The sequence below is a fragment of the Euprymna scolopes genome, chromosome 8, assembly GCF_053919585.1.
Source record: "Euprymna scolopes isolate OS-2025 chromosome 8, ASM5391958v1, whole genome shotgun sequence".
Taxonomy (NCBI): Eukaryota; Metazoa; Mollusca; class Cephalopoda; order Sepiida; family Sepiolidae; genus Euprymna; species Euprymna scolopes.
Window position 1 is genome coordinate 2,183,704 of NC_136489.1, and position 24,886 is coordinate 2,208,589.

The 24,886-nt window shown below is 35.3% G+C and overlaps 1 protein-coding gene across 1 annotated transcript in view; it reads left to right on the forward strand.

Moving 5' to 3' along the window:
- The window catches only part of LOC145284085 (uncharacterized), a 473,693-nt gene that overhangs the window by 234,739 nt on the left and 214,068 nt on the right, over nt 1-24,886 (forward strand). Inside the window, exons 63-70 of the mRNA XM_080133151.1 lie at nt 775-851; nt 6,523-6,586; nt 7,665-7,877; nt 14,284-14,398; nt 17,845-17,956; nt 19,348-19,541; nt 21,192-21,298; nt 23,969-24,124. Coding sequence (XP_079989277.1) covers nt 775-851; nt 6,523-6,586; nt 7,665-7,877; nt 14,284-14,398; nt 17,845-17,956; nt 19,348-19,541; nt 21,192-21,298; nt 23,969-24,124 — 1,038 coding nt within the window. The remainder of the gene's footprint in view (nt 1-774; nt 852-6,522; nt 6,587-7,664; nt 7,878-14,283; nt 14,399-17,844; nt 17,957-19,347; nt 19,542-21,191; nt 21,299-23,968; nt 24,125-24,886) is intronic.

The following is a 24,886-nucleotide window of genomic DNA, read 5'->3' on the forward strand; positions in this document are numbered from 1 at the left end:
ACAATACTCTTCACAATACTCTCCACAATACTCTTCACAATACTCTTCACAATACTCTCCACAATACTCTTCACAATACTCTCCACAATACTCTTCACAATACTCTCCACAATACTCTTCACAATACTCTCCACAATACTCTTCACAATACTCTTCACAATACTCTTCACAACTCTTAAAATCCTTCTTAAAACAATAGCAAGTCAGTTGATACAATTATTAAGAAAATCTTTTATGGTTAAAAGTTATATCAGTAGTACATTCCAGGTGTATTTAATAACTTAAAAACTTATGAAAGGTTCAAATGGATTTTTATAAACACACTTGCCCTCATTTTCGGTGGTCTTATTTTAGACAGAGTTCAGACTTAAAATGGCATGAAATATTAGCAGTGTTTCATATAATCTCTTTGGAATTTTTTTAATGCTTTCCTGAAAAACATCATTTTTATCAAAAGTTTATTTTTTGGATTATTCTCACAACGTTTCGGCCGATGTAAACTCCAATCTTCTTCACGCGTATCTTGTCGAACTAAGGGTTTTTTTCTGTTCTATTATTTATATCTAATGGTTGCCATATTGTATCAAAGTCTCTGCAAGCCACATAAAAAGTCTTTGCTGAATTTGTCGAATGAATCTTAAGTTGGCCATGTATGTTTTATGCAGCCTAAATTTACCTGTCTTCATCTGATTTACTCGTGAATTGTAGACGGTACAAGTGTCTTATCAATATGAATCTTGTTTAAAAGTAATATTTTTCTTTGGAATTCTGCAGATCACAGTTCAGGATGTTGACAGCACATCCCAATGCCATTCAATTAATGATCCACATATGAAAACCTTCGATGGATTGTAAGTAGTTTTACTTTTATTTTGTCTTTTATGCCAATCAAAAGTACAGGGTGGAACGATAAAATTGTCGCCATAAAGAAAACAACACTACACCTTTAATTTTAAACTTTTATTGAAAAAATCAATTCAGGTAACTTGATTATGTAGTAGAGCTGATATCTATTCAATGTAGCCTCAGTCATATCTATTTCTTCAACCTCAATCACCGCTTCAATACGGGTCCAGAACTGGGACCATACCTTTTCCACAAGCGCCGGTGGGAGCTCCGTGAATACTCGGCAATCAGACTGGCTTTGGTGTTGTAGGAGGTCGTGGTGATGTTTTCGACGTATAAACAAATGAAGTAGCCTGGCAGGTTCCGGTCAGAACCAGTGAGAGAAAAGTACAAAGTCATAGCATTCGTTCTGAAGCCAAGCCTGGGTCTCTTTGAACTTGTGGGTGCTGAGTCTTGCTGCCACACCATGGGTTTGCCAGCAGCAATTTGATTGCACCAGTGGATCACCACACTCTTTAGCACATCCAGGTATACTTTGGTCTCGACTTTCAAGCCGACTTCAAAGACGTGATGTGGCCCTCACTTGAAACCACACCAAAGACAGTAACCGTTGGTCATCTGATGCATTGAGTTAAGCCCTCAAGCGTTGAACCGTCCAGATGTGCACTTTAAGAGTGCTGGCAATGGTCCTGTTGTCATAACTTGGATCAGTAGAGAGCAGGAGTTGCACAGCAGTGCATTGCCGAGCTCGCTCGTTGAACATTGTGTCACTTTCAGAAGGCTCCCACCACTGTTCGGATTTGTACATAACTGTCCAACTAGTAGATGGTCTGCAGCAATAAAAGAAAATCGGTTTGTAGAAATGGAATCATGTCGTCTTTTCTAGGGCGACAATTTTATCATTCCACCTTGTAGTATAAATCTAGATAAATAGTAATAAATCTATAAACATTGGAGGCTATATTTATTTACCTCTTTTCCAGGAGATTCGACGCAAGTTCAAATCTGGGTTTGATGCGAGTATTTTTGTGGAATGAACTTGATTAAAACTTGGTTTTCAGTCCGTGTTATTAATCATTTACCACCGTCACCACAACCAGACTTTTGCAATCTCTTTCTCGCAGAAGAAATCTTGCAAGCTTGTCTATTCTCTTATTTTCATGACAAGTGTTCGATGGATCTCGAATCTATGCCCCCCCCCACTTGCCAATTTTTCACAAAAAACACTCGTCTAGCCCAAATCGCTATCAACCCCCTCCTCCGCTCTCTATCGGTGCTTAAACCTAAACGTGGATTCCGTGAACAAAGCTTCTTTCCTAGAACTGCCCACCTGCTGGTTTACTTTCTAGCTGACTACAATATCGCCGTTTCAAATTCAATGTAAATAAGTTCTTATTGAACTGTCTTCTTAAATAATCTAATTATACCAAATTTCCTCCACGAACTATTACTACGTAATGACTAACGTACACACATTAACCCTACTCCTTGAGTGATCTCCAGGTCTTGAAAAAACAAACAGTTATAGAAGTAAAAGGAAATTTAATTATATTGGTATTCTTTACTGTCATGAATGGAGATATGCTTTTCTTAATAGCTTCCCAACTCATCTAAAAGTTTTACAATTAAAGTTACATGGAAAAAAACAACAGTTGTCACCTTATTTACAAACAATACCAACTGAAAGTAGTATAAATCCAGGTAAATGGTAATAAATCCATAAACAATTCGGTTTAACATTGCTCGGCATGTCCAAAGTGGTGTACTGTTTTACAGCAGTTATAAAAATGAAAATAAATTTAATTATGAAGGGATTTTATAACAAAAACTTTATCGTCATAAATGGAGGTATATTTTTTTTTCTTTTGCTTTCCAACTCATCCAAATTTACTCCTGTCAACTACTGCCTATTGATGCTAACATTTTTCTTAATATATATTTAATATATATTTAATATATATTTAATATATATTTAATATATATTTAATATATATTTAATATCACCTCTCTTCGTGCACAGGCAAAGGAATTATTATTTACAACTGAAGAAATTCAATCAGTTGATGCAGATTTATGATTGACGTTGCTAACTAGATTATGTTACATGTGTTGCATAGGGGACATTCTTATACAGGATAGACGATGATGAGGGAGAGAGAAGACATTTATACATTTTACTGTCTGTGGTTCTTATAACATATATTTAGAGAAGAGGGTTATCAGTTCTTATGACACAGGAGGGGACAGTCATTACTTAGATGGAGAAGGGACACATTTCTTGGATGCGTTATACACAAAGTTCATTATAACGATGAGTGTTCATATAAAGGATGTTTCACATTACTTTTAATTGTTGAAGAATGATACAACACGAAGACGCAGTTACAAAATTATGATGTGTTCATTTATTACATTCGACCGATCGCAATGATGATGACATCCAAGAATTCAAAGTCGACTACATGATTAAAACTTTCTCCCTCGCTTCCAAAGAGGACTGCCTTCTCTGACGATGTCAACTCTGTCTCCAACTCGACTCTCGACCCTGTCTGTCTAAAACTAGCAAACTATATTGAAAATTTATTTCTCCATGACGTCATACATGTGTCTGGGCACGTGATCGGTCCACGTGGCCTAAACATGCGTTGTTTGGCACGTTTCCAAACCACTTTTGCAGACAATGAATTTTCTCTAACCTATTTTTCGACCTAACTTATTCTTCAACATATTTAAATGTGCTATTGTTCGTTCTTCTAACTGACCTTATTTTAATTCAGTTTTCATAAAAAAGAATTGAACAATCAAAATTCCTTTTAATCAAACATATCTACTATTTTATATTAATTTTAACAATGTGAATTCCTTCCTGAATCTATTTCGAACCTTGCTTACCAGGTTCGAATCTCGGTCTATCTAATCTCATTTTCACTTATCTAATGTTTTTCTTATTTACAAGAAAAGGGGGACCTTTTTTGTAGCACATGCAAAGGAATTGCTGCATATATGAACTCTTCAACAAATGTCTTAACAAATCATGCTTTCTTGGCTGTTGGAAAACTGCTTCAGTGGTACCAATTTACAAGAATTCTGGCGAAAGAACTAACTCATTAAATTATCGTCCCATTTTCGCCAAAATATTTGGGTCCATAATTAATCAAGCTCTAGTCCATTACCTTACAGTTGCTAAACAGTCCAATGAACAATATGTATTTAGGTAAGCCCATCCTACTGCAGATATTCTAGCTGTAATCTTTGAACGTATATACCATGCACTAGATAAAGTAGAGGAAGCTAAGGCAGTAGCCCTAGATATACCTTAGGCTTTTGACAGGGTATAGCACGATGGTCTTCTCCGGAAAATCAGATCCTATGTATTACTAGACGAATACTTAATTAAATCCTTCTTAAATAAGAGAAGAATCCAGGTTGTCCTTGATGGTCTAAACCATATGATATAAATGTGGGTGTACCTCAGGGGTCGATCCTTGGATCTGTATTATTCCTGATATTCATAAATGACCTCCCTGATAAAATTGTCTCTGATGGGGATATTTGCTGACGATACCACGCTCTATAACAGGCATGATGGGAAAACGAATGAACACATATCTAAGGCAATGACGGAAAACCTAGAGAAAGACATCCATGGAATGGGATTAAAAATGGACGGTAACGTTCAATGCTGCCTAGATTAAGCTCGTTTCCTTTAATAATTACAAGAAACCTTCTTAACCATCAGTAGCTATGATTAAAGATACATTAACTGAAAGTACTTCGTTCAAACTCGTCTTAACGTTCATAGGGAACATGAGTTGGAACAGATACATCGAGAGCATTGCTACGTCTGCTGTAAAGAAGGTGGGCTCTCTCTACCGTGCTAGAAAGTTACTTACGTCTGAAAGTAGTGATTGTTATTTTCACAACGTTTCGGTCGATATAACCATTAAGGTTTTTCAGGTGTCTCTTTTCAAACTCAAGAATCTGCACAGAATTTTGAATGGAATCCTTTATTTAATTCACGGGGATAGCATGCTCTTGTTCCATTATGACTGGATAACTTTCTGGCTGACCACATATGGATGAAAAAGGGGAACCATCTATATCGTTATGGGACGAAGTAAAACTGCGAAGTAACATAGAGAAACATGGGGGAGAGTAAGGCAGACTTAGTATGGAATTTAATATTTTTTTTACAAAGGAGTCGCCACTCGAGGATAAAGGTTAATGAGTGTACAGTGGTCAAAGGGAACATGTCGTAGTAATCGTTAGTTGTGGAAATTTGGTAAATTGGATTACTTACGTGGATGGCTCATCAAGAATTTGTTCATGTTGGACTATAAGACGACCATATTGTAGTCAGTTGGAAAGCAGGAAAACGGAAGAGAGTTCCACAGTCGTGCAGTTCTAAGAAAGAAGCCTTGTTCATGGAATCTACTTTTAGGTTTAGGCAACGGGGGAAATTATTGAGAGTGGTTTCAGCTAGATGAGTGTTTTTCGTGAAAGTCAGGTGAGAGAGGACTATAGATTTGAGCTCAGACGAACATTTGCCATGAAAATAATGGTAAAGCAGACACAAGTACGCAACATTCCTTTCTGTGGAAAAGAGATTACAGGGAAGAGAAAAAGGCTACAAAGTCTATTTTCAACTCTGTCAAGACAGGATAAGTTGCTTCTAGCAGCTTCTGCCCAGATGTGGTAACAGTACTGTATCCTAGGACCTACTTGGCTCTTACACAGATAGACAATTGCATCAGCAATGAGATATCTACTAGAGCGGTAGAACAATCCAACCATTTTTTTACAGCAGCATTGACAACAGATTTGATGTATGTGTTCCATTTCAGATTATGGGTGAAAGTCAGACCTAGAAGCTTGTCAAAGTATGAAGCCTTCCCAAGACAAGAGCCATTCATTTCAATTGATGCCAGACGGGGATCAGAGCGTTGATAATGGAAAGATGAAAGCTTGGTTTTAGATGCATTAAAATTAACCAGCCACCTCTTTCCTCATTGCACCACATGATCAAGATCAGAGGAGAGAGAATCAGAGAGAACTTGGTCATTTATGGCCTTTGAAATGTTGCCATAGATGGTAGTGTCTTCAGCATAAATGTCTATGAATCATTTTAGGATGTGATTTGGAAGATCATTAATGAAGAGAAGAGTTGGGCTCAGGATGGACTCTTGAGGAATTCCAGCATTAATACTGAGAGCTACTGATTTCTGCCCATCAACCACTACTCTTATGAACCTATCAGAGAGAAATGATTTAATAATTGAAAATACATTTCCAGTTATACCGTCGCTGGAGATTTTGTGGAGTAGACCTTTATTCTATACCTTATCAAAGGGCTTTGATATGTCAAGAGCAATTGCCCTAGAAATGAAGCGTCCATCGAGAGATTCGCTAATCCTATGAGATATAACTGTTAGCACATCTGTAAATTTAGCAGAACGGAATCCATATTGCATGCCGCTGTGGAGGTTATGGAAACCATTAATTATAAATAATATGTAAGTGACCTTGTTTGTCAGTTATATATATATATATATATATATATATATATATATATATATATATATTACTAATTTCTTGAGTAACATCTGATTATTTTTATTAATAATCTAAAATAAAATACATTTCATAAAAAAAATGATAATCAATTTTTTTTTTCAGATATTATGACAATTTCTTTGAAGGAGAATTTGTTTTGTACAGGAACAAAATATTGCAACTCGCAGTAAGTTATTTTAAAATTATAAAATAATATTATTCCTTTAATCTTTTAAATATTATTTATTCATTGTGTGTGTGTGTGTGTGTGTGTGTGTGTGTGTGTGTGTGTGTGTGTGTGTGTGAAAAGACAAAAGGAAAAACAAATTAAACTCAGGAATAAATCAACAAAAAAATAGAACTGTGCCGATCCACACCTAAATCAATTAACTGATTATGAATTTTGGAACGTAGTTGCTAGGTATAAAGGATCGTAATACGGGCTATATATCAGTTTCATGAAAAATAGGCAAACAGTGTGTCTAAACTTCGCGTGGAAATCCAGATACCGCCATTTTTTTATGAAATCATAACAGTAGTGATTAGGTATCAATTCATAACTATTTTTCAAATTACTGTTTCGTTGGGATATTTTAAAGAGGTTTAGAGAGCATAATGAGTACAACCTCCCATTTGAAAATTCAAATATTTCAGATTTACATTAAATTTGATCCACACGCAATAAACACTGATAGAGCAAGATTCGCTGAATTTCAATTTCTTCTCATCTGTAACGTTACCCAATACGTTGTAGCATCAGTCGCAAAATAGACAAAGAATATGAAAAAACTTCAACTCACTTTTTTGTTGTACAACTACATTTATTTCCTTATTCTCCCACCACGCATGACTTCTCGCACAGCTGTGACGTCTCTAACGTGATCTCGAACGTCATCCATGTCTCTAATGTGATCGTCTTCTTGAACGTGCTTTCCTCTTTTTATAGTCTTTTTTTTTTCTTACCCTGACGTCATTTTGCTCACGGTTCGGTATTTGTGTATAGTTGTTCGTGCTATGTCACATATCAAGTTTTAGTAATTTTCTTGAATCAAAATCATGTAATGAATTTTAATCATAACTGAAATAAGAATCTAATAAGTTTAATAGTAAGAGACATATGATTTAAAATGATTATATCTTGATTTTAATCTTCGTACGGGAACATGAAAATAGTGCAAATACTTTTCTATTTCGGGGATTTTTTTGTTCTGTATATAAAGATAACGTTTTATTGCTTTTAAATCTCTGTATTTTTTTTTTTTAAGATTCATACTTTCTATCGCAATTGTAATGGCCGTGCATCTTGCAATTGTGCTGTTGCTGTCAAGTCTGGAGATGACGTCATTGTTTTTGATCGATGCGGACCAAAGATGGGCAAGAGTACCGACAAAACGCCAATCCAAATGAAAATTTTCTTGAATGGAAAATTGACAAAAGGAACTCAAATTTTACAGTTTGGTAATGGAAAGAAATTCCAGGTAAGTTTTTCTTTTTTAAGAAAATCGGAACAAAATATATATTTTTTTAACTTTATATGATCCCAAACAAGACATATTGTCACTTGGACGTAAGGAGTTACTATCTAGAACCATAACCGTAAGGAGTTACTATCTAGAACCATATCGACAGGGACACTATGTAGGGAGTTGAGCAGTGAGATTTTTTAAACTTCTGCGGGTAGTGCACTCAGAGAAGCAGGAAGCAGGGAGAGAATTCCAAAGTCTAGTAGTCCGAGTATCTTGAGACCTCAATAGGGAATTAGTAGGATTTTGCGGGTTAGTTGGGAGGATGTACGTCCAAAGGCGTGTGATATGAGTTCGTCAAAGTACATTCCATTTAAGTACTTGTTAGACAGCCACAGGGATACAACATTGCTGTGATGGGACAGAGGTGGGAGCTTGGTTGACAGTGTGAAACCTATGAGGGATATTCCAAAAGTAATGCTTCCTATTTTTATTCCGTCCGAATGAATCAGAGGGGTTTGCAAATTAAATTGTTATGATGACTGAACTTATGCATTCATGACCTAAAAGTTTAATCTCTCTGTTGTCGATATTAAAAGTGTGAAACACTACGAAAGCAACCTCTGTCCTGGACGTGCATTAGAAGGAGATAAAAAATTGAACCGACCAACATTAACCGGCGCTTATTGAAAGTTTATGAAATCGATACAGTTGATGTTAGTAGAGTTAGGTGATGGGTTCGTCGATTTCGAAATGGCACCAAAGATGTAACAAAGTGCACTCTAAACTTTTAAGACCGGGGCATCAAAAGAGGCTATCTGGCTAAGCTTACTGTATATCACCTGTTGATTCAAGATTATATCGAGTTTAAATAATTTTCTTTCCCATGTTGGCCTAGGAATTAATTATCAGGTTGCAGAGTAAAAGGTGATATTGTAATTGGGTTTAAATCCTTCGACAGGTAACAATTATTATTTCTTACATTAAAGATTACGTAAGAATGAAAGATAAAAAAAAAATATATATATATATATATATATATATATATATATATATATATATATATATATATACATTGATTGCTTCTACTCTGTTTCCTTGCATTTGGTATATACTAATAGATCTGCTTTTCTTTCTTTTTGCAAAGATAGTTTGCCTTAGATCCAAAATAGCAATATTATTTATCAATTAAAAGGCTAGTGTGATACTGGTTATGCTTAGCCGTCTTCCTTGCATTTGCAGACTCGTATAAACCAGCATGTTCCATCCAAGATTAGACAGAATAGAGCGGGATCTGTGGATTCTGCTACTGGCCAATATTTGTGCAAATCAATATAAAATAGTCTGGTTTAAGATACTTCATAGAGCGGGTTCTAAAAATCATTTTAAAATTGTTGAATCTGTCTCTATCGCAATTACAAAGCCTTCGTTGTGCCGGCAGAAAGAAATTGTTAACAGTGTTCAATCTCTTCAGGGAATTTAACTGCCCCCCCCCCTTCGCGGTGCAATTTGAATCGCTTTTTACACACTTAAATTAAATTATTAGTTTTAATCGTCCTTTTTGGCGCCTTTAATTTATAAAATATTCCCCCATTGCTCTTTATTTTCGCTAGTAATATTATTTCGATGCTATCGATTGTTCTCTTGATGAGATGAAAGCCCAAAGAGCTCTTCAGAGATTTCCGCTGATATATTATTATATTATACATATATAAAATATACATACATATATAGTATACATGATATATATACATATATATAATATGCATACATATATAGTATGCATATATATGATATCACTACATATATATAATACATATATATCTATATATATAATATATATATATATACATATATATATAATATATATAATAATAATAATATATATACATATATATATAATATATATAATATATATAATAATAATATATATACATATATATAATATATATGCATATATATATACATATATGCATAGGGCCAACCACTTCTCTAGACGAATTCATAATTAAAGGATACTCCAACTTAACATCTAAATCTGACCCCCAAAATCGCCATGGGCATGGAATATGTGCCTACATCAAAGATGGCTTTCCATGTGATAGGGGTATCTCCAGAGAAGACTCTAATTTACCTTATATGTGCTTTAGGGTTGCACTAGCTTACACCACTGCATTTATATTTGCCCTCTATCGCCCCCACAACTCAAATACGAGGGGAGGTTTTGTCATGATTTTGCCATTGCCTATGACCTCATCAGATTGTTCACGAACCCACCCGTATGCCCGATACACTCGGTTAATATGCAAGCCTTCTATACCTTTTCATCACAACTTCCCCTGAGCTATGTTCATGTTCCGTTCTATCTTCTCTGGGATCCTCTGACCACTCTGTTGTAGCAGTTAAGATAAAAATGAAATGTAATAAGTCTTCAGACGTACCTCTCCACCGTACTGTATATCGATACTCTATGGCTGACTGGGATAACTTCCGTACATTCATATCTGACCTACCTCTGCATTCCATGTTTAAAAAGGAAGTGTCCTCTATAGTATCAGACCTGACAGAATGGTTAATTATAGGCATAGACCGATTCATACCATCCAAAATATTCCAACAAAAACCTAACAGCCAGCCATGGTTCTCCCCTGAATGTGCTGCTGCCATCGCACACAGAAATCACTTTTTCCATAGCTACCAACGTAATAGATGTACTGAGACTAAAGCTGCTTTCAGAACTGCCAGCAACCACTGTAAAAGAGTAATAAAACATGCAAGAGAGCTATATGCTCAGTCTGTTAAATCCAAAGTAGCTGAGCAGCGGCTTGGTTCCCACCAGTTCTGGCAAATAGCAAACAGGATCTTGAACAGAAGTGTGCATTCTATCCCAACTATCATTAATGGACCTGAGGTCATCTCGTCAGCATCAGACAAGGCCAGACTATTTGCCAAGAACTTTGCAGCTAATTCTACCCTATGCGACAATGACCATCAGCTCCCTGTATTTCCTTCTATAACAGACAACACGCTATGCAACATACAAATATCTGTGTGTAAGGTCGCCAAGCTAATCAAGAACCTTGATTCCAGTAAAGCAACTGGCCCTGATGGCATTCCAGTTATAGTGCTGAAAAAGCTCCAACCAGAACTTGCCCCCATACTTACAAAACTGTTTAAGCGTTGCCTTAAGGAGAAGTGCTTTCCAACACCTTGGAAAACCTCATCAATATGCCCTGTATTTAAGAATTCAGGTGAAAAGTCATCTCTCTCTCAGTACAGACCAATAAGTCTCCTGTGTGTCATGAGTAAGTTGTTGGAATCCATATTAAATAAAGAAGTAGTCAACCACCTCAACAGAAACAACCGTCTTAGTGACATGCAATATGGTTTCCGCTCTGCAAGATCTACAGCAGATGTGCTAACGGTTATATCACATAGGATTAGGGAATCTCTTGACAAAGGCTTCCTTTCCAGGGCAATTGCCCTTGACATATCGAAGGCCTTCGATAAGGTATGGCATAAGGGCCTACTTCACAAGATTTCCAGCTACAGTATTACTGGAAATGTTTTCTCAATTATTAAATCATTTCTCTCCGATAGGTTCATAAGAGTAGTGGTTGATGGGCAGAAATCAGAGGCCCACAGTATTAATGCTGGAGTCTCTCAGGGGTCCATCCTGGGCCCAACTCTCTTCCTGATCTACATCAATAATCTCCCAAAATACATACTTAAATCATTCGTTGATGCTGATGACACGACCATCTATGGCAACACATCAAAGGCCGTAAATGACAAAGTTCTCTCTAATTCTCTCTCTTCTGATCTTGAGCACGTGGTACAATGGGGGAAGAGGTGGCTGGTCATTTTTAATGCATCCAAAACCAAGCTTCTATCTTTGCATCATCAACGCTCTGATCTCCATCTGGCATCAATTGAAATGAATGGCTCTCGTCTTGGAGAGGCTCCATGTTTTGACAAGCTTCTGGGTTTGACCTTTACTCCTGATCTGAAATAGAACACGTACATCAAATCTGTTGCCAGAGACGCTGAGAAAATGGTGGGATCCTTCTACCGCTCCAGAAGATATCTCACTACTGATGCAATTCTCTATCTGTATAAAAGCCAAGTACGTCCAAGGATGGAGTACTGCTGCCACATCTGGGCAGGAGCTGCTAAAACCAGCCTATCCTGCCTTGACAGAGCACGAAATAGACTTCGTGGTTTAGTGGGGGATGCCCTTTTCTCTTCCCTGCAACCTCTCTCCCACAGAAGAGACGTTGCGAGCCTGTCTTTGTTTTATCGCTATTTCGATGGCAGGTGCTCGTCTGAGCTCCAATCCCTCGCCCCCCTCGCCAATCTTTCACTAGAAACACCCGTCTGGCTGAAACTATCAACAATTTTCCCCACTCTTTATCTGTGCCTAAATCCAAACAAAGATTCCATGAGTAAAGCTTCTTTCTTAGAACTGAACGCCAGTGGAACTCTCTGCCGCTTGCCTGTTTCCCACCTGACTAAAACTTGGACGTCTTCAAGTCCAACATAAACAAACTCCTGACAAACCGGTCCCTTAAGTAAGCCACTCTATCAAAACCCCCAATACTAATGATTACTACAATACTATCTCATTGATTACTGTACACGCAATAACCCTTATCCCTGAGTGGCCTTCGGGCCTTGATAAGTGGTGACCTCCATGTAAAAAAAATAAAAAATAAAAAATATATACATATAGATAATATATAAACACCAAGGCAAGGAAACAAAAAAGTTTCCAGTTACCTGTGGACTAAAACAAGGTTGTGTCCTGCAGCTGTGTATATATGTTGATGTATGTGCTCACGAGTATTGGTATCTGTATGTGCACATGCACTTGCATGTATGCGTGGGGGTGCAGGTATGCCTGAATCAATATGCGCATATAGGCCCGTGCATACGCCTCCTTGGGGGTATGGGTGTAGATGTGTGTATGTATCTGTGTATGAGCACATCCATGCTTGCACACACGTACCCAATTTAGCACCTTAAGGAAAATTTGACGTAAGCGGGAGTGGCGCGGGTGTCTATGCATGCATGCGCACATATGCGCATATATTTGCACGCCAGGGCGGAGATGTATGTGTACATGTGAACGTTTCTTTAAGTATATATGTGTGCACGTGCGCATGTGTGTGCTCGCGCGCGGCCGCTAGCTAACCCTCTCCTAACAATTAACAACAAATAAAAACCAAATAAATAAACCGAATCATAGCCTCCCCCCCCGCCTCCAAACCTAAGCGAACACCCAACAGATCAAGACATACTTATCAAGAAATCATCTCACCAACGATACGCCAAAAGCTTTAACATTAAGACTCGAATTTTAAAGTAACCCCCCTCCTCCTACTCCTACATATTCCCCTTCCCCCTCCATGTATCCCTATTCCCTCAGCCACACCAGAAATGAACTTCCCAGACCCTCCCCCACAAGTTCCTTAAACTCCAAGACTAAAAAATTACCGACATACCAAATACCCCCTCCCACCTTTCCCCTTGTTCCCTTCCTCTTTTTTCCGCTCTTCTCGCACCTTTCCCCTGACATCATTCACTCTTTCATCCCATCATAACGAACATTCCTCTAAAAGTCTGAGGAAGCTACAGACGGCCAAAAAAAACGGCCGGGTAGCTGAAACAATAATGTAACTTAACAGAAAGATACGGTAATAAAAAATAAAACGCATATTTGCTCTACAACAGCATTGAGCGCTTTCTTCAGTTTTTATTAATTACCATTTCTACTATATATATATATATATATATATATATATATATATATATATATATATATATATATATATATATATATATATAAACAGCAGGGTTACTGATCCTAAGGACTTAACCTTCAATTAATTATGTTCATTACAGAAAAAATAAAAGTAAAATGTCTATGAATACAGTGAGCAGAGATCGAATGAGGAAAAAGCCTCTTACACCTTCATATACTTCTGCTTGATAAAAAATATTGAGCAGGATCAAATATTAAAATATTTATATTTATCAGGAATAGAATTTTTTTCTTTTCACAACACAGACAAACAATAAAGAAAGCTCATTCACTTTTCTTAAATTATATAAACAGTTTTTATCTTTTAGGGGATCACCTGTAATTTCTCTCTAATTTTGTAATGCTAGATGCATACTTTTCATGGCATGAATACTTGGAAGTGTTCCATCAAGTTTCAATTAGGACATTCTGTATTTTTAGTTATGCATCGTTATTAGGAATCAACTTTGATTATTTTTCTTTTTTAACCGTAAGACTGAGATTCACATAAAATATGCAAGACTCACAGAAAAAGGAAACCTGGAAGATTTGAAAATAGTAATTCTTTATTGTTACAAAATAATTTCTAAATTGATGATTTTATATCTTTGTCTACAGGTAATTCTCCCTTCTGGTGGAATCGTGACAATCCAAACTGGTAGTAGTGGTGTGAGCAGCCAATTCATAAATGTCTGGTTCAGACCAGCACCTGGAGACTTCAAGAATACAGAAGGTAAGCAGATTAGCTTTATTACATGCTATTCAGACAGAAAACTTAAATACATGAAACTGAGATTCCGTAGAAAAAGAAACAGAAAATTTCTGACATCTGAGGTGACTGATCACGCAAATATACTGGCGACCTACAATATGGCTTTTTCTTTTCCCTTTGTCAGAAAAATCACTTGTTTTAAACGAGGACTGTGAGACAAATTTCAATTGCTGACAATGCATTCTCTAGAAGTGTAAGCCATGTTTAGTTTCAGAACAGTTTCAGATGGTTCGTTTTTCTAAACAAGTCCTGAGAGGTGGCTGGTTTGCAGTAGACAGTTCCACAGAACAAAATATTCTTACCGTGTCGAGACGGAAAAAACATGTGAAATTGCTACAGAAAAGCTTTAATATTTATGGAGCAATTCTGGTTTCTGATTGGTTGGTAGCAGAACGTGAATTAATTCGATTCGTCAGTTCCTAGCAGCAACGTTTATAAATAGAATCGTCCGGCTGTGTGGGATCATACCCCATTACACATCCAAAATATTGCAACACATTCAAAATGCATTGTCTACTCTTCATAAAATAGACGAATATAATAATGCGGGATGTCCTTTTAATGCAGGATGTTCTTTTCTCTTCCCACAACTTCTTTCCCACAAAAGACACGATGCGATCCTATCTCTGCTTTATCGTTATTTTTATGGCAAGTGCTCGTCTGAGCACCAATCTATTGTCCCCCTGTTTTGACTTTCATGAAAAACACTCGTCTAGTTGAAACCACTATCAATAATTTCCCCCACTCTTTATCTATGCCTAAACCTAAACGTATATTCCATGAACAAAGCTTCTTTCTTAGAACTGCACGACTGTGGAACTCTCTCCCGTTTTCCTGCTTTCCAATTGGCTACAATATGGCTGTCTTCAAGTCCAACATAAACAAATTCTTGATGAGCCGCCACCTTAAGTAATCCAATTTACCAAATTTCCACTACTAACGATTACTACATGTTCCGTTTGACCACTGTGCACTCATTAACCCTCATTCTCAAGTGGCTTCTGGGCCTTGATAAGTAGTGACTCCTTTGAAAAAAAAATATGTATGAGTGGGGTCACCAACAATTATGTTTTTTATACTTATTTTATTGTTTGATATTTTCATTTTTTAAATTGTTGAAAAAAAATTTGCAATTAACGTTAATGCGTTTCGGGCGATCTTGCGTTTTTTAAAGCATGCTCTTCAGAAAGTTTGTAAAAATAGATGTTTTCACTTAGCTATTCTGACGATAAAAGACTTTCCCAAGGAGTGAGAAGATGTGTGCTTCTAAACGTTCTCAAGCCTGAGTGTATTTCGTTCTTCTCTTTGTTTATTGGGATCGATTAAGAGTCATTGAGCATTGTCGGTCTTGTTCACTTTTTATTTTTATTTATTTTTCTGCTTACTTGTGTAGAGGTGTGGCTTTCATTGGTACTTCATCACATAAGTGTGTCTGTGTGTGTGTGTGTTCGTGTGTGTGTGTGTGTGTGTTCGTGTGGGGGGGGGCGTGTGTGTTTTCTTGTATTTGCTTCTGAAATGTAAGTTCTATCTCATAATTTGAATAAGCTTTGTTTAGTGTTCGTTTTTTGGTAGGGGAATTATTATTTAATTTTGATTTTTAGATTTTAATTTCTTTCTATTGTGATTTTCGTATTAGTCTGTTGGGATATCCATAATATTTATAATTTAATAAAATAACTAAATAGGTAATTATTTGACTAATGTTAACATTCCGGATACTGTTATTTCCTCATGATTGATCAATTTCTTGGGCCGCAAATTCCTTATTTAAGTATTCAATCGTCTGATTAATTTTCAACTTCAATCTTTCATTAGAATTGTGTTATAATCCTATCGATGTGTCTTTCACTTGGGAAAAGAACACACACACACACACACACACACACACACACACACATATATATATATATATATATATATATATATATATATATAATTTGATTAGTTTGTTTGGAAAAAGAATTCCAGCAGAGTGCTCAATTAAAAGGAAAATCCAAATTTTAAGAGCGTACTTATATTTCTGTACACAATATATATATATATATATATATATATATAAAAATAAAAGTTACAATAAGTTTACTAAGGTAATCAAAATGGTAAACTTAAAATATATTATAAATATTAAAGAGTTAATATTTACAAGTAAAATAAACTCAGCCAGATATAAAAAGCTCAATAAAACCGAAAAGAAAATAGAGCTTATAATATGAACAAATGATTAATAAAATATGTTAAAAGACATCTTGAAAGAGTTAAAAACATATTTAATTTTACCCAGTGGATTGAAATTTTAAATTCGACCGTTTTGGATTTTACCATTTTTGGATTTTTACCCTTCACCGGACTATCCATTCATGTGAAATCTTTTTATTATTTTTCTTTTGCCTCCTGTTCCCCTTACCTCACCTTTTTTTTTAACCAAGTAAGATCTTTTACTTACTTGTAGTTTCATTAAATACTTTTATATGCAAAATCCGATCCTGCATTTTGCTAATTCCTGCCCTCTGATGAGAAGGAGAGTATTTCTTCGAAACTCCGCGGATTAAGGACTATCCACTTATCTTGTGCTTCCTTTTTTAAAATTAAATATGTTTTTAACTCTTTTTCAAGATGTCTTTTAACATATTTTATCAATCATTTGTTCATATATATATATATATATATATATATATATATATATATATATATAATTATTTTAATTTTTAAGATGAGGAGATATAATATTTTATTTATCAATTTTCAGTTTTTACTTCGACAGTGCTCAATACGTAAGTAGAGCTAGAATAGTAAGTTATGAAAAGATATAGCAATTTAGCTATCCAAAATCTTCCATGTTTCATCTCCATAGGGAATCGTGAGGCAATATGTTGAACTTAGTATTCCTAGGAAATTAAACTTTTTTTTTCTTTGTTAATAATATATTCAGAATCCCTTAAATCCAGACATTTTGAAAACGATATTTTCTCTTAAAAATTTGAAAAGGGTTTTAAAAAACAAAGTGTAAAATTTTTTTATGATCTTAAAAACGTGAACTTTTCCGTTATTCCTTCTATAATGTAGCGTTAATATTCCAACTTTAGAAGTGTGTTGTTGTCATGCAAAGGTAATCCTTATGATATATCTATCATGAGAAAAAAGCAGATATTAAAAAACCTCGATATGCTTTAGAAGCTTCACTATGCTCCAGACAAAAGAGTAGTTTAAATATGTCTCTGTATGACAAATTATGTTCTTTTCCCAAGTGAAAAAACAAAAAGGGATATAATGTACCTAAAGTAGCTTGTTACAGATGCTCTAAAAAGTGCTAATGCTTCATTTACAATATTGAACCTCCTTTATAGTAATAGGCCTTCTTTGGATACTATCTTTTAAGGAAAAATAACAATGAAAATTATGTTCTGCAGGTCTGTGTGGCACCTACGATAACAACATGAAGAACGATCTACTTATGCCAAATGGAAACCTTTTCACGGGTGAAAAACGCCCCCGCCCCAATGGATTTTCGCTGAGCTGGAGGTAAGCACAAATCAGTTTTTCCTGAGTGAAAATAATTCATTTTTATTGACACCTGGGGGTAATCACTATTTGACTCGGCTTGGCTGTAATAATATAAGAGACAGATGTGTAAGAATAGGATTAATATTAAAAAAAATTAGGCAGAATTTATAGAAATGAAATGCACTTCTATAAAACACGAAAGGAAGAATAAAACGAAAAGCACGAAAGGAAGAATAAAACGTTTCTTTACTATTATTTCACCTCATACAAGGCACAGTATCACTTGGACGTAGGGGGCTACGATTTGAAACAAAATCAACAGAGATACTATGCAGGGAGTTGAGCAGCAAGATGTCTGTTCACATTACACCTCTTCTGTATATCAGTACAGTCAGAGAAGCAGGGACCTGGAAGGGAATTCCAAAGTCTAGCAGATCGAGGGCAGAAACTATTTGAGTAGAAGACTTTCTGATATCTAGGGATTTCTACAGTGTAGAGGTGGGATTTTGCTGCTTGTCAGGTTAGTCGGAAGTATTTACGTCAATGAGATGCAAGTTCTTGTAGTTCGTCAGAGCACATTCCATTAAAATACTTGTAAAACAGGCAAAGGATGCAACATTGCAGTGATGGGGCAGCGGTTGGAGCTTGGTACGTAGTGTGGGACGTATTAGATTGGAAACTCTTTTAAAATACTTGTAAAATAGATACAGGGATGCAATATTTTGGCGATGGGACAGAGGTTGTAGTTGGCTTGATGTGCGGGAACTATTAGGCTGAAGATTCATTTTGGGGCTCTGTCTAAGAGTGAGAGACTAGTGACAGATGCTCCAGTCCATATACGGCAACATTACTTCATGCATAGCCGAATTGTGGCCTTGTACAGTATTAGATGGATGACCATTTTGACATACCAAGTGCTGTATGTGCTCGCCGCTTATTTTGATATTGTTTCCAATTGTCCTGGATTTCGTAATTGAGGATAGCATAACCCTTTCTTCGCAATCACACACACACAGCTATCCTTACATGGAATATTCATTGTCTCTCAATTGTCTCTCTGAATTGTGGCCATGATGAAGAGGTTTGGAGAAGACAAGTTGGTTTTTATACAAAAACTAGTAAACAGTTTTAAGTTGACAGGCGAGAGGAGCAGTGCAAAGCTACCGTTTTGTGGATACTATCTCTTTCTCTCTCTCTCTCTCTCTCTCTCTCTCTCTCTCTCTCTCTCTCTCTCTCTCTGGATTTTAAACTAAGGGCAAACTGACCTAAATAAAAAAGGAGTGCTGTGTCATACTTTTGTTTGGCATCGTTTCAAATAAAAGACAACATCCGATGCCAATTGAGATAGATTGTGATTCATTTTGCATCTTTGATATTTAATATTTTACCTTTATATCTTTCTTATTCAGAGTGGACGAGGCCGATTCCATATATGATGGCTACTGCCCTGAAACAACAGCCGAAGAACAGACGTTGGTCTATTGCTCATGTGGAAAAAGCCTTCAACCAGAATGTGCTGTTGGATTAGACGTGATGACTTGTAATAAGATCCACGACAGGAAAGGTGGTTATAAAAAAACTACCAAAACCATCCGAGGAAAAGGCATGTATGAATTATCAAGAATATCCTACAAACAATTCTTTTTGTAATCCTTATTAGATGTTCAGCAATGGAATACCCGTATGTATTGTTCAGTAATCATTGTCTGTCATGTACTGTTAAAATCGGATGTTGTGAAGAATACATACGAGTCTTTAAATAATAAATAAATAATATATAGTAGAAACTGTGCCTCTAATTATACTTATTGACTTATTCTTCATTTTAAGTCCCTCCCTTTCACTTACAGATTCAGGAAACTCTATTAAGTCTATTTGACTTTCTCTTTTCAAACAAAGGGAACACCTCAAACTTAATCTAGTTTCTATTTGATGTTTTTCTTCATTCTTTTCCCTCGCTGTAATTCTCATAGCATCATTTTTTTCTTTTAACACAGTCTCGATTTAGTTCTGCTGAGCAAGGTTCGAAACTGTTTAGCTAGCCTTTTCTTTCTTTAATTATTTTAATTTGTTTGTTGCCATTATATATATATATATTAATTACTTCAAGTGTTATATATATGTGTGTGTATATATATTAATAACCTTAAGCAGGTATATACATACATATATATATATGTGTGTGTGTGTGTTTGATCTGGCATCATGATTCATTAAAATTGTGGGGTCTGCGTACGCGCCTGGTCCACAAAGTATGGAAATAAAAAATTAAAAAATTAAATAAAAAACGTTTACAAGCGTTTTTGATATAGATGTACATAAGAATACTTTGATAAGTATGTTTTAACTTAAATAGGGATGGTATAATGAAATTGTGGGGTCTGCGTTCGCGCCTGGCCTCCATAAAATGGAAATAGGCATAACCTTTAATAAAGACTTTTCATATCTATCTGCGTAAGTATACTTTGATAATTATGTTTCAGTTTGAAGAAATATGGTATAATAAAATTATGGAGTGTTCGTTCGCACCTGACCTCCGTAGAATGGAAATATGTCACAAAGTTAAAGAAGGTTTTTTAATATAGATCCACAGAATATTGTGATAAGTGTTTCAGTGTGAACAGGCATGGTATAATAAATCATAGGGCTTATCTATTTTAGTTTTACTTTCATCATATTTTGCTTTGGTTTTGATACTCTCAAATTCGAAGCTATCTCTTTACAACCCTTCCTTTTCATAACCTATCATACTTTCCTAAATCAGAGTCCATTGTCTGTAGGCTATTTTTGAACCCAGTCAACGACGGGTACTTTTGCTAGTATTATATATATATATATATATATATATATATATATATATATATATATATATATATATATATACGCAGATATATTTGCTAAGTAAACTTTTATCTGAGAGTAAGATTCAATGTGTAGGTTCTGTTTTATGTTGTTCTTGTTTGAACGTATTGTTGTTTTCGTATTTTCATCTATTTCTGTGTTTCTTACGAAAAATGGAGTAAAATACTTAGAAGTTAATTTTATACTAAAAGTTCATAAATATTTTTTAATAATGTTAAACAATCATGGTAAAAGCGCTCCAATTCAAGCTGGCAATTCAAGCTAGAGTTATATGTAGCAAATTAATGAAAATTGGCACTTGCCAGATGTTAAATGTATTGCCTAACTTATACATAAGCCTCAAATGCTTTCAGAAATTTATTTTAATGATTTGCGTTCTTTATCTCTACAGTTCAAGATATTACATCATTGCTTATTGAAAAAGCCAACACGACTGAGAAATGTGTATCAAGTGATCAACAAGTGATCTTTGAATTTGACAAGAACTATACAACTCCTGTAAGTAAAACTATTATTAATAAGTAATCAAACTACCTATAGATAGACAAATTTTGTTTTAGATGATTTCAATGTAATAGTGTAACAGATATAAGCGAATTAAAACCAAAATAAAGTGAAATTTGATTTACATTTTTATTGTTATATATATATATATATATATATATATTACAAAGAGTCACCACTTATCAAGGCTCGGAGGCCACTCGAGGATAGGGGTTAATTAGTGTGTAGCGGATATAAGCGTGTTCAAAATTCCGGCCTCAAATTAATGCAACCAAATACGGAGTTACAATATTTACAAAAAACATTTATTAATCGAACAAAGAAAACAACATGGGAACATCCGTGTTGCATGGATAACCTGAAAGCTTCATTGTGTATAAATGAGTGCTGGGAAAAGTTCGTTAGGGTTAGGGTTGTATTTAAGTAATGATTAAATGTTTGTGATTAAAGATTTTGTTTATGACGGAATCAAATTCTCTTAACTCGAGAATGCATGAGAAATTTGATTCCCACAAGTGTACAGGAGTCAATGGGAAAATGTTGTGGTAATCATTAGTAGTGGGAACTGGGTAAATTGGATTACTTAAAGGGATGACTCATCAATTTGTTCACATTGGACTTGAAGATTGAAGATAAACATGTTGTAGTCAGCTGGAAAGCAGGCAAACGGAACAGAATTCCACAGGCGTACAGTTTAAAGAAAGAAGCTTTGTTCAGGGAATCTACGTTTAGGTTTAGCCATGGATAAAGAGCCGGGGAAATTATTGATAGTGATTTCAGCTAGATAAGTGTCTTTCGTGAAAGTCAGGTCAAGGGGACAATAGATTGGAGCTCAGACGAGCACTTACCATATATATATATATATATATATATATATATAGGAGCGGCTGCTAAGACGTGCCGGCAGCCGCTTCTTGTTCCAGACACTCTAGATACGACGATCGTGCTGGCTTGGACACCTGCACAGAATGCCCAATGGCCGTCTCCCTAAGATATCCTCTACAGCAAACTGGCAAATGGATCAAGAAGCTGCGGTCGCCTAGTGCTGCACTTTAAAGACGTGGCCAAACGCGATCTGATCGCTCTTGGCATTGATGTGAATGTGTGAGAGGAGCTAGCCGAAGATAGACCAGTATGGAGGCGTGCCTTGAGTAAGGATGGCTTTGGTTCAAGAAGCTGACGCAGAGAAGACAAAACTAGTGACCACGCTTGCATTAATCTTTCGTAGATTGCTTGCCATTATTATATAGCACTTACCATGTATATATATATATATATATATATATATATATATATATATATGAAACTGTTGACGACCCAGGATTGCTTGCTTGAATTTCGTATTATAATAAAGTCATATTTCTGTCTGTTTATTCACAATTTAATTAATATGTAGAAAAAAAAATGGATATTTACACATTTATATTATAGACGGAAAAGAAGGGATAGTGATTAAGGTTTGTATCAAAAACGAAAAAAAGAAACAGAGGAAAAACACAGAGGAAAAAAGAAAGGAAGGAAAAGATTGAAAGAGAAAGAAAGAGGAAAAAGGAAAAAGAAATAATTCTACCCCTTCTTTTCTGTTTTCTTCACATATATTAAAGATCATGTCCTTTTTTATTCTTAATGACATGAAATTTTTTGTTGTTGTGAGCGCTGAATCCCTCAATAATTTTTATTACAAACTAAGCTTTTGTGTAAGCAATATCGCCTGAAAAGTTATCTAGTTACTAGTAACTGGCTGACCGAAACATGCTCATGAATGTGTAGCGACGTATTATTTCTTACGTAAAACAAATATCTTATATATATAGGTAGCATGTTTCCGTTGAGGCAGATGTTATTAAAAAGCACAGAGTTTTTTGCTTGATTTTTTTTCTTTTTTTACCTTTTCCAATCTCCGAATTTTTCTGCTTACTAGATTGGCCACACTACCAACTCTTTCACAAAGACTAACTCTCCATCTCTCCGACTTCAGCTCAATATGACACCTCTTAAAAAACATAGCTGCCATTATTCCGAATTCCGAAGAATCATGGTTGAAAATATCAAGGTCCTACGCAACGATACTAAAAATATTTGAAGCGCTATACATAAAAGTAAAACAACCCCAAATAAATAATATAAATTATGAATGCAGCTGGAAAACTTTAAAATACTTAGGTTCGTAAATTCTAAATAATATTATATAAAAAAAGTTTTAATTTAATTTAACGCAGGATAATAATTAATATTAACCCCCTCCCCACTGTGAAAAATCGTGCAACCATTTAATAAACCACCTCAACACATGACCATGACAAAATATATAAATTTTAACACATGTAAAACCAAACGTAATTAAAGGGGAAAAAACATAATTTTAAGAACCTAAATGACATAATCTGCGTGATGATGACAGAAATGTTCTAATCGAAAGTGTTCGCTATGGAAAAACAAACATATTGATTCAACTTGTACAACTTTGATAAAAATATAAAAACAACAATTCTAAAACGCCATAAATTACTTGTGATATTGCATTGTTTTAAATGAGACAGAAATTACTTGAAAATTGTAATAATAAACGACTATACAAAAAGTAAAAAATAAATAAATGATTAGTAGACCCGTCTTTAAAAATTCTGATGTTTCATTTTCTTTTTTTCTTCTTCTTGTACTTAGATTGTAAGTTGGCCAACACCAGGTGGGATAACAAAAGACGTCGCTGTAGAATACTGCAAATCTTATCTTCAGAACAGTCAGTCTGGAAAGCAGTGCAAAGATGTTCCCAACATTGACTTAAACGATATCATTGACGATTGTGTCGAGGACATTAAGGTAAGTTATTTTTTTATTATTAATGAGTCATCACATATCAAGGATGAAAGTTACTCTAAGATAATGTATTATGAAATTGATAAAGAATATTATGAAAGGATCGAAAACGATAGCTTACTTATGAATTCGGTAGTTATTGACGTTGGATTTGAAGATTATTTAGCCTATAGGAAAGTAGTCGCGTGGTAATGTGTTCCATAGACAGGAAACCCTTGGAAGGAAATTTTGTTCGGTGTTAGGCACAAAGAGGAAGAAACAAAAGTTCTTTACAATAGTGCTAGTAAGACGAGTTCTTGCTGTGAATGTCTCTTCAAAAATGGTCACTCTGGATTTGAACAAAATATTTACTTCCCTCGATCTAAAGGGATTTTTCCTTCATAGACCAAGGACGAAAAGGATAGAAACAGATAATACATATTGCTTCTAGATAAAATATGTCGAATTTCTTACAAGAAAAATAAATTAGAGCTAAGTTGAGTTCCTCTCATGGAAATAACGAAAGTGTAGAGAAAGATTAGCAACGTCTTTTCTGTGAGAAAGGCTTAGGGTGTAAAGAAGAGAAAAGATCATCCCCACTAGATTTCAAAGTCGATTTTATATTCTGTCAAGGCAAGAAAGGGAGCGGTAGGAGTTGTTTGACTGTATAAATGTCGAAGAATCTGTATTTTATGGTGAACGAGAAGATAGATGCAACCGTGCAATTTCCATAGAGACATGCAGTTGAGTTTTAATCTGGTATCATACACACCGCAGCCAAGTTGC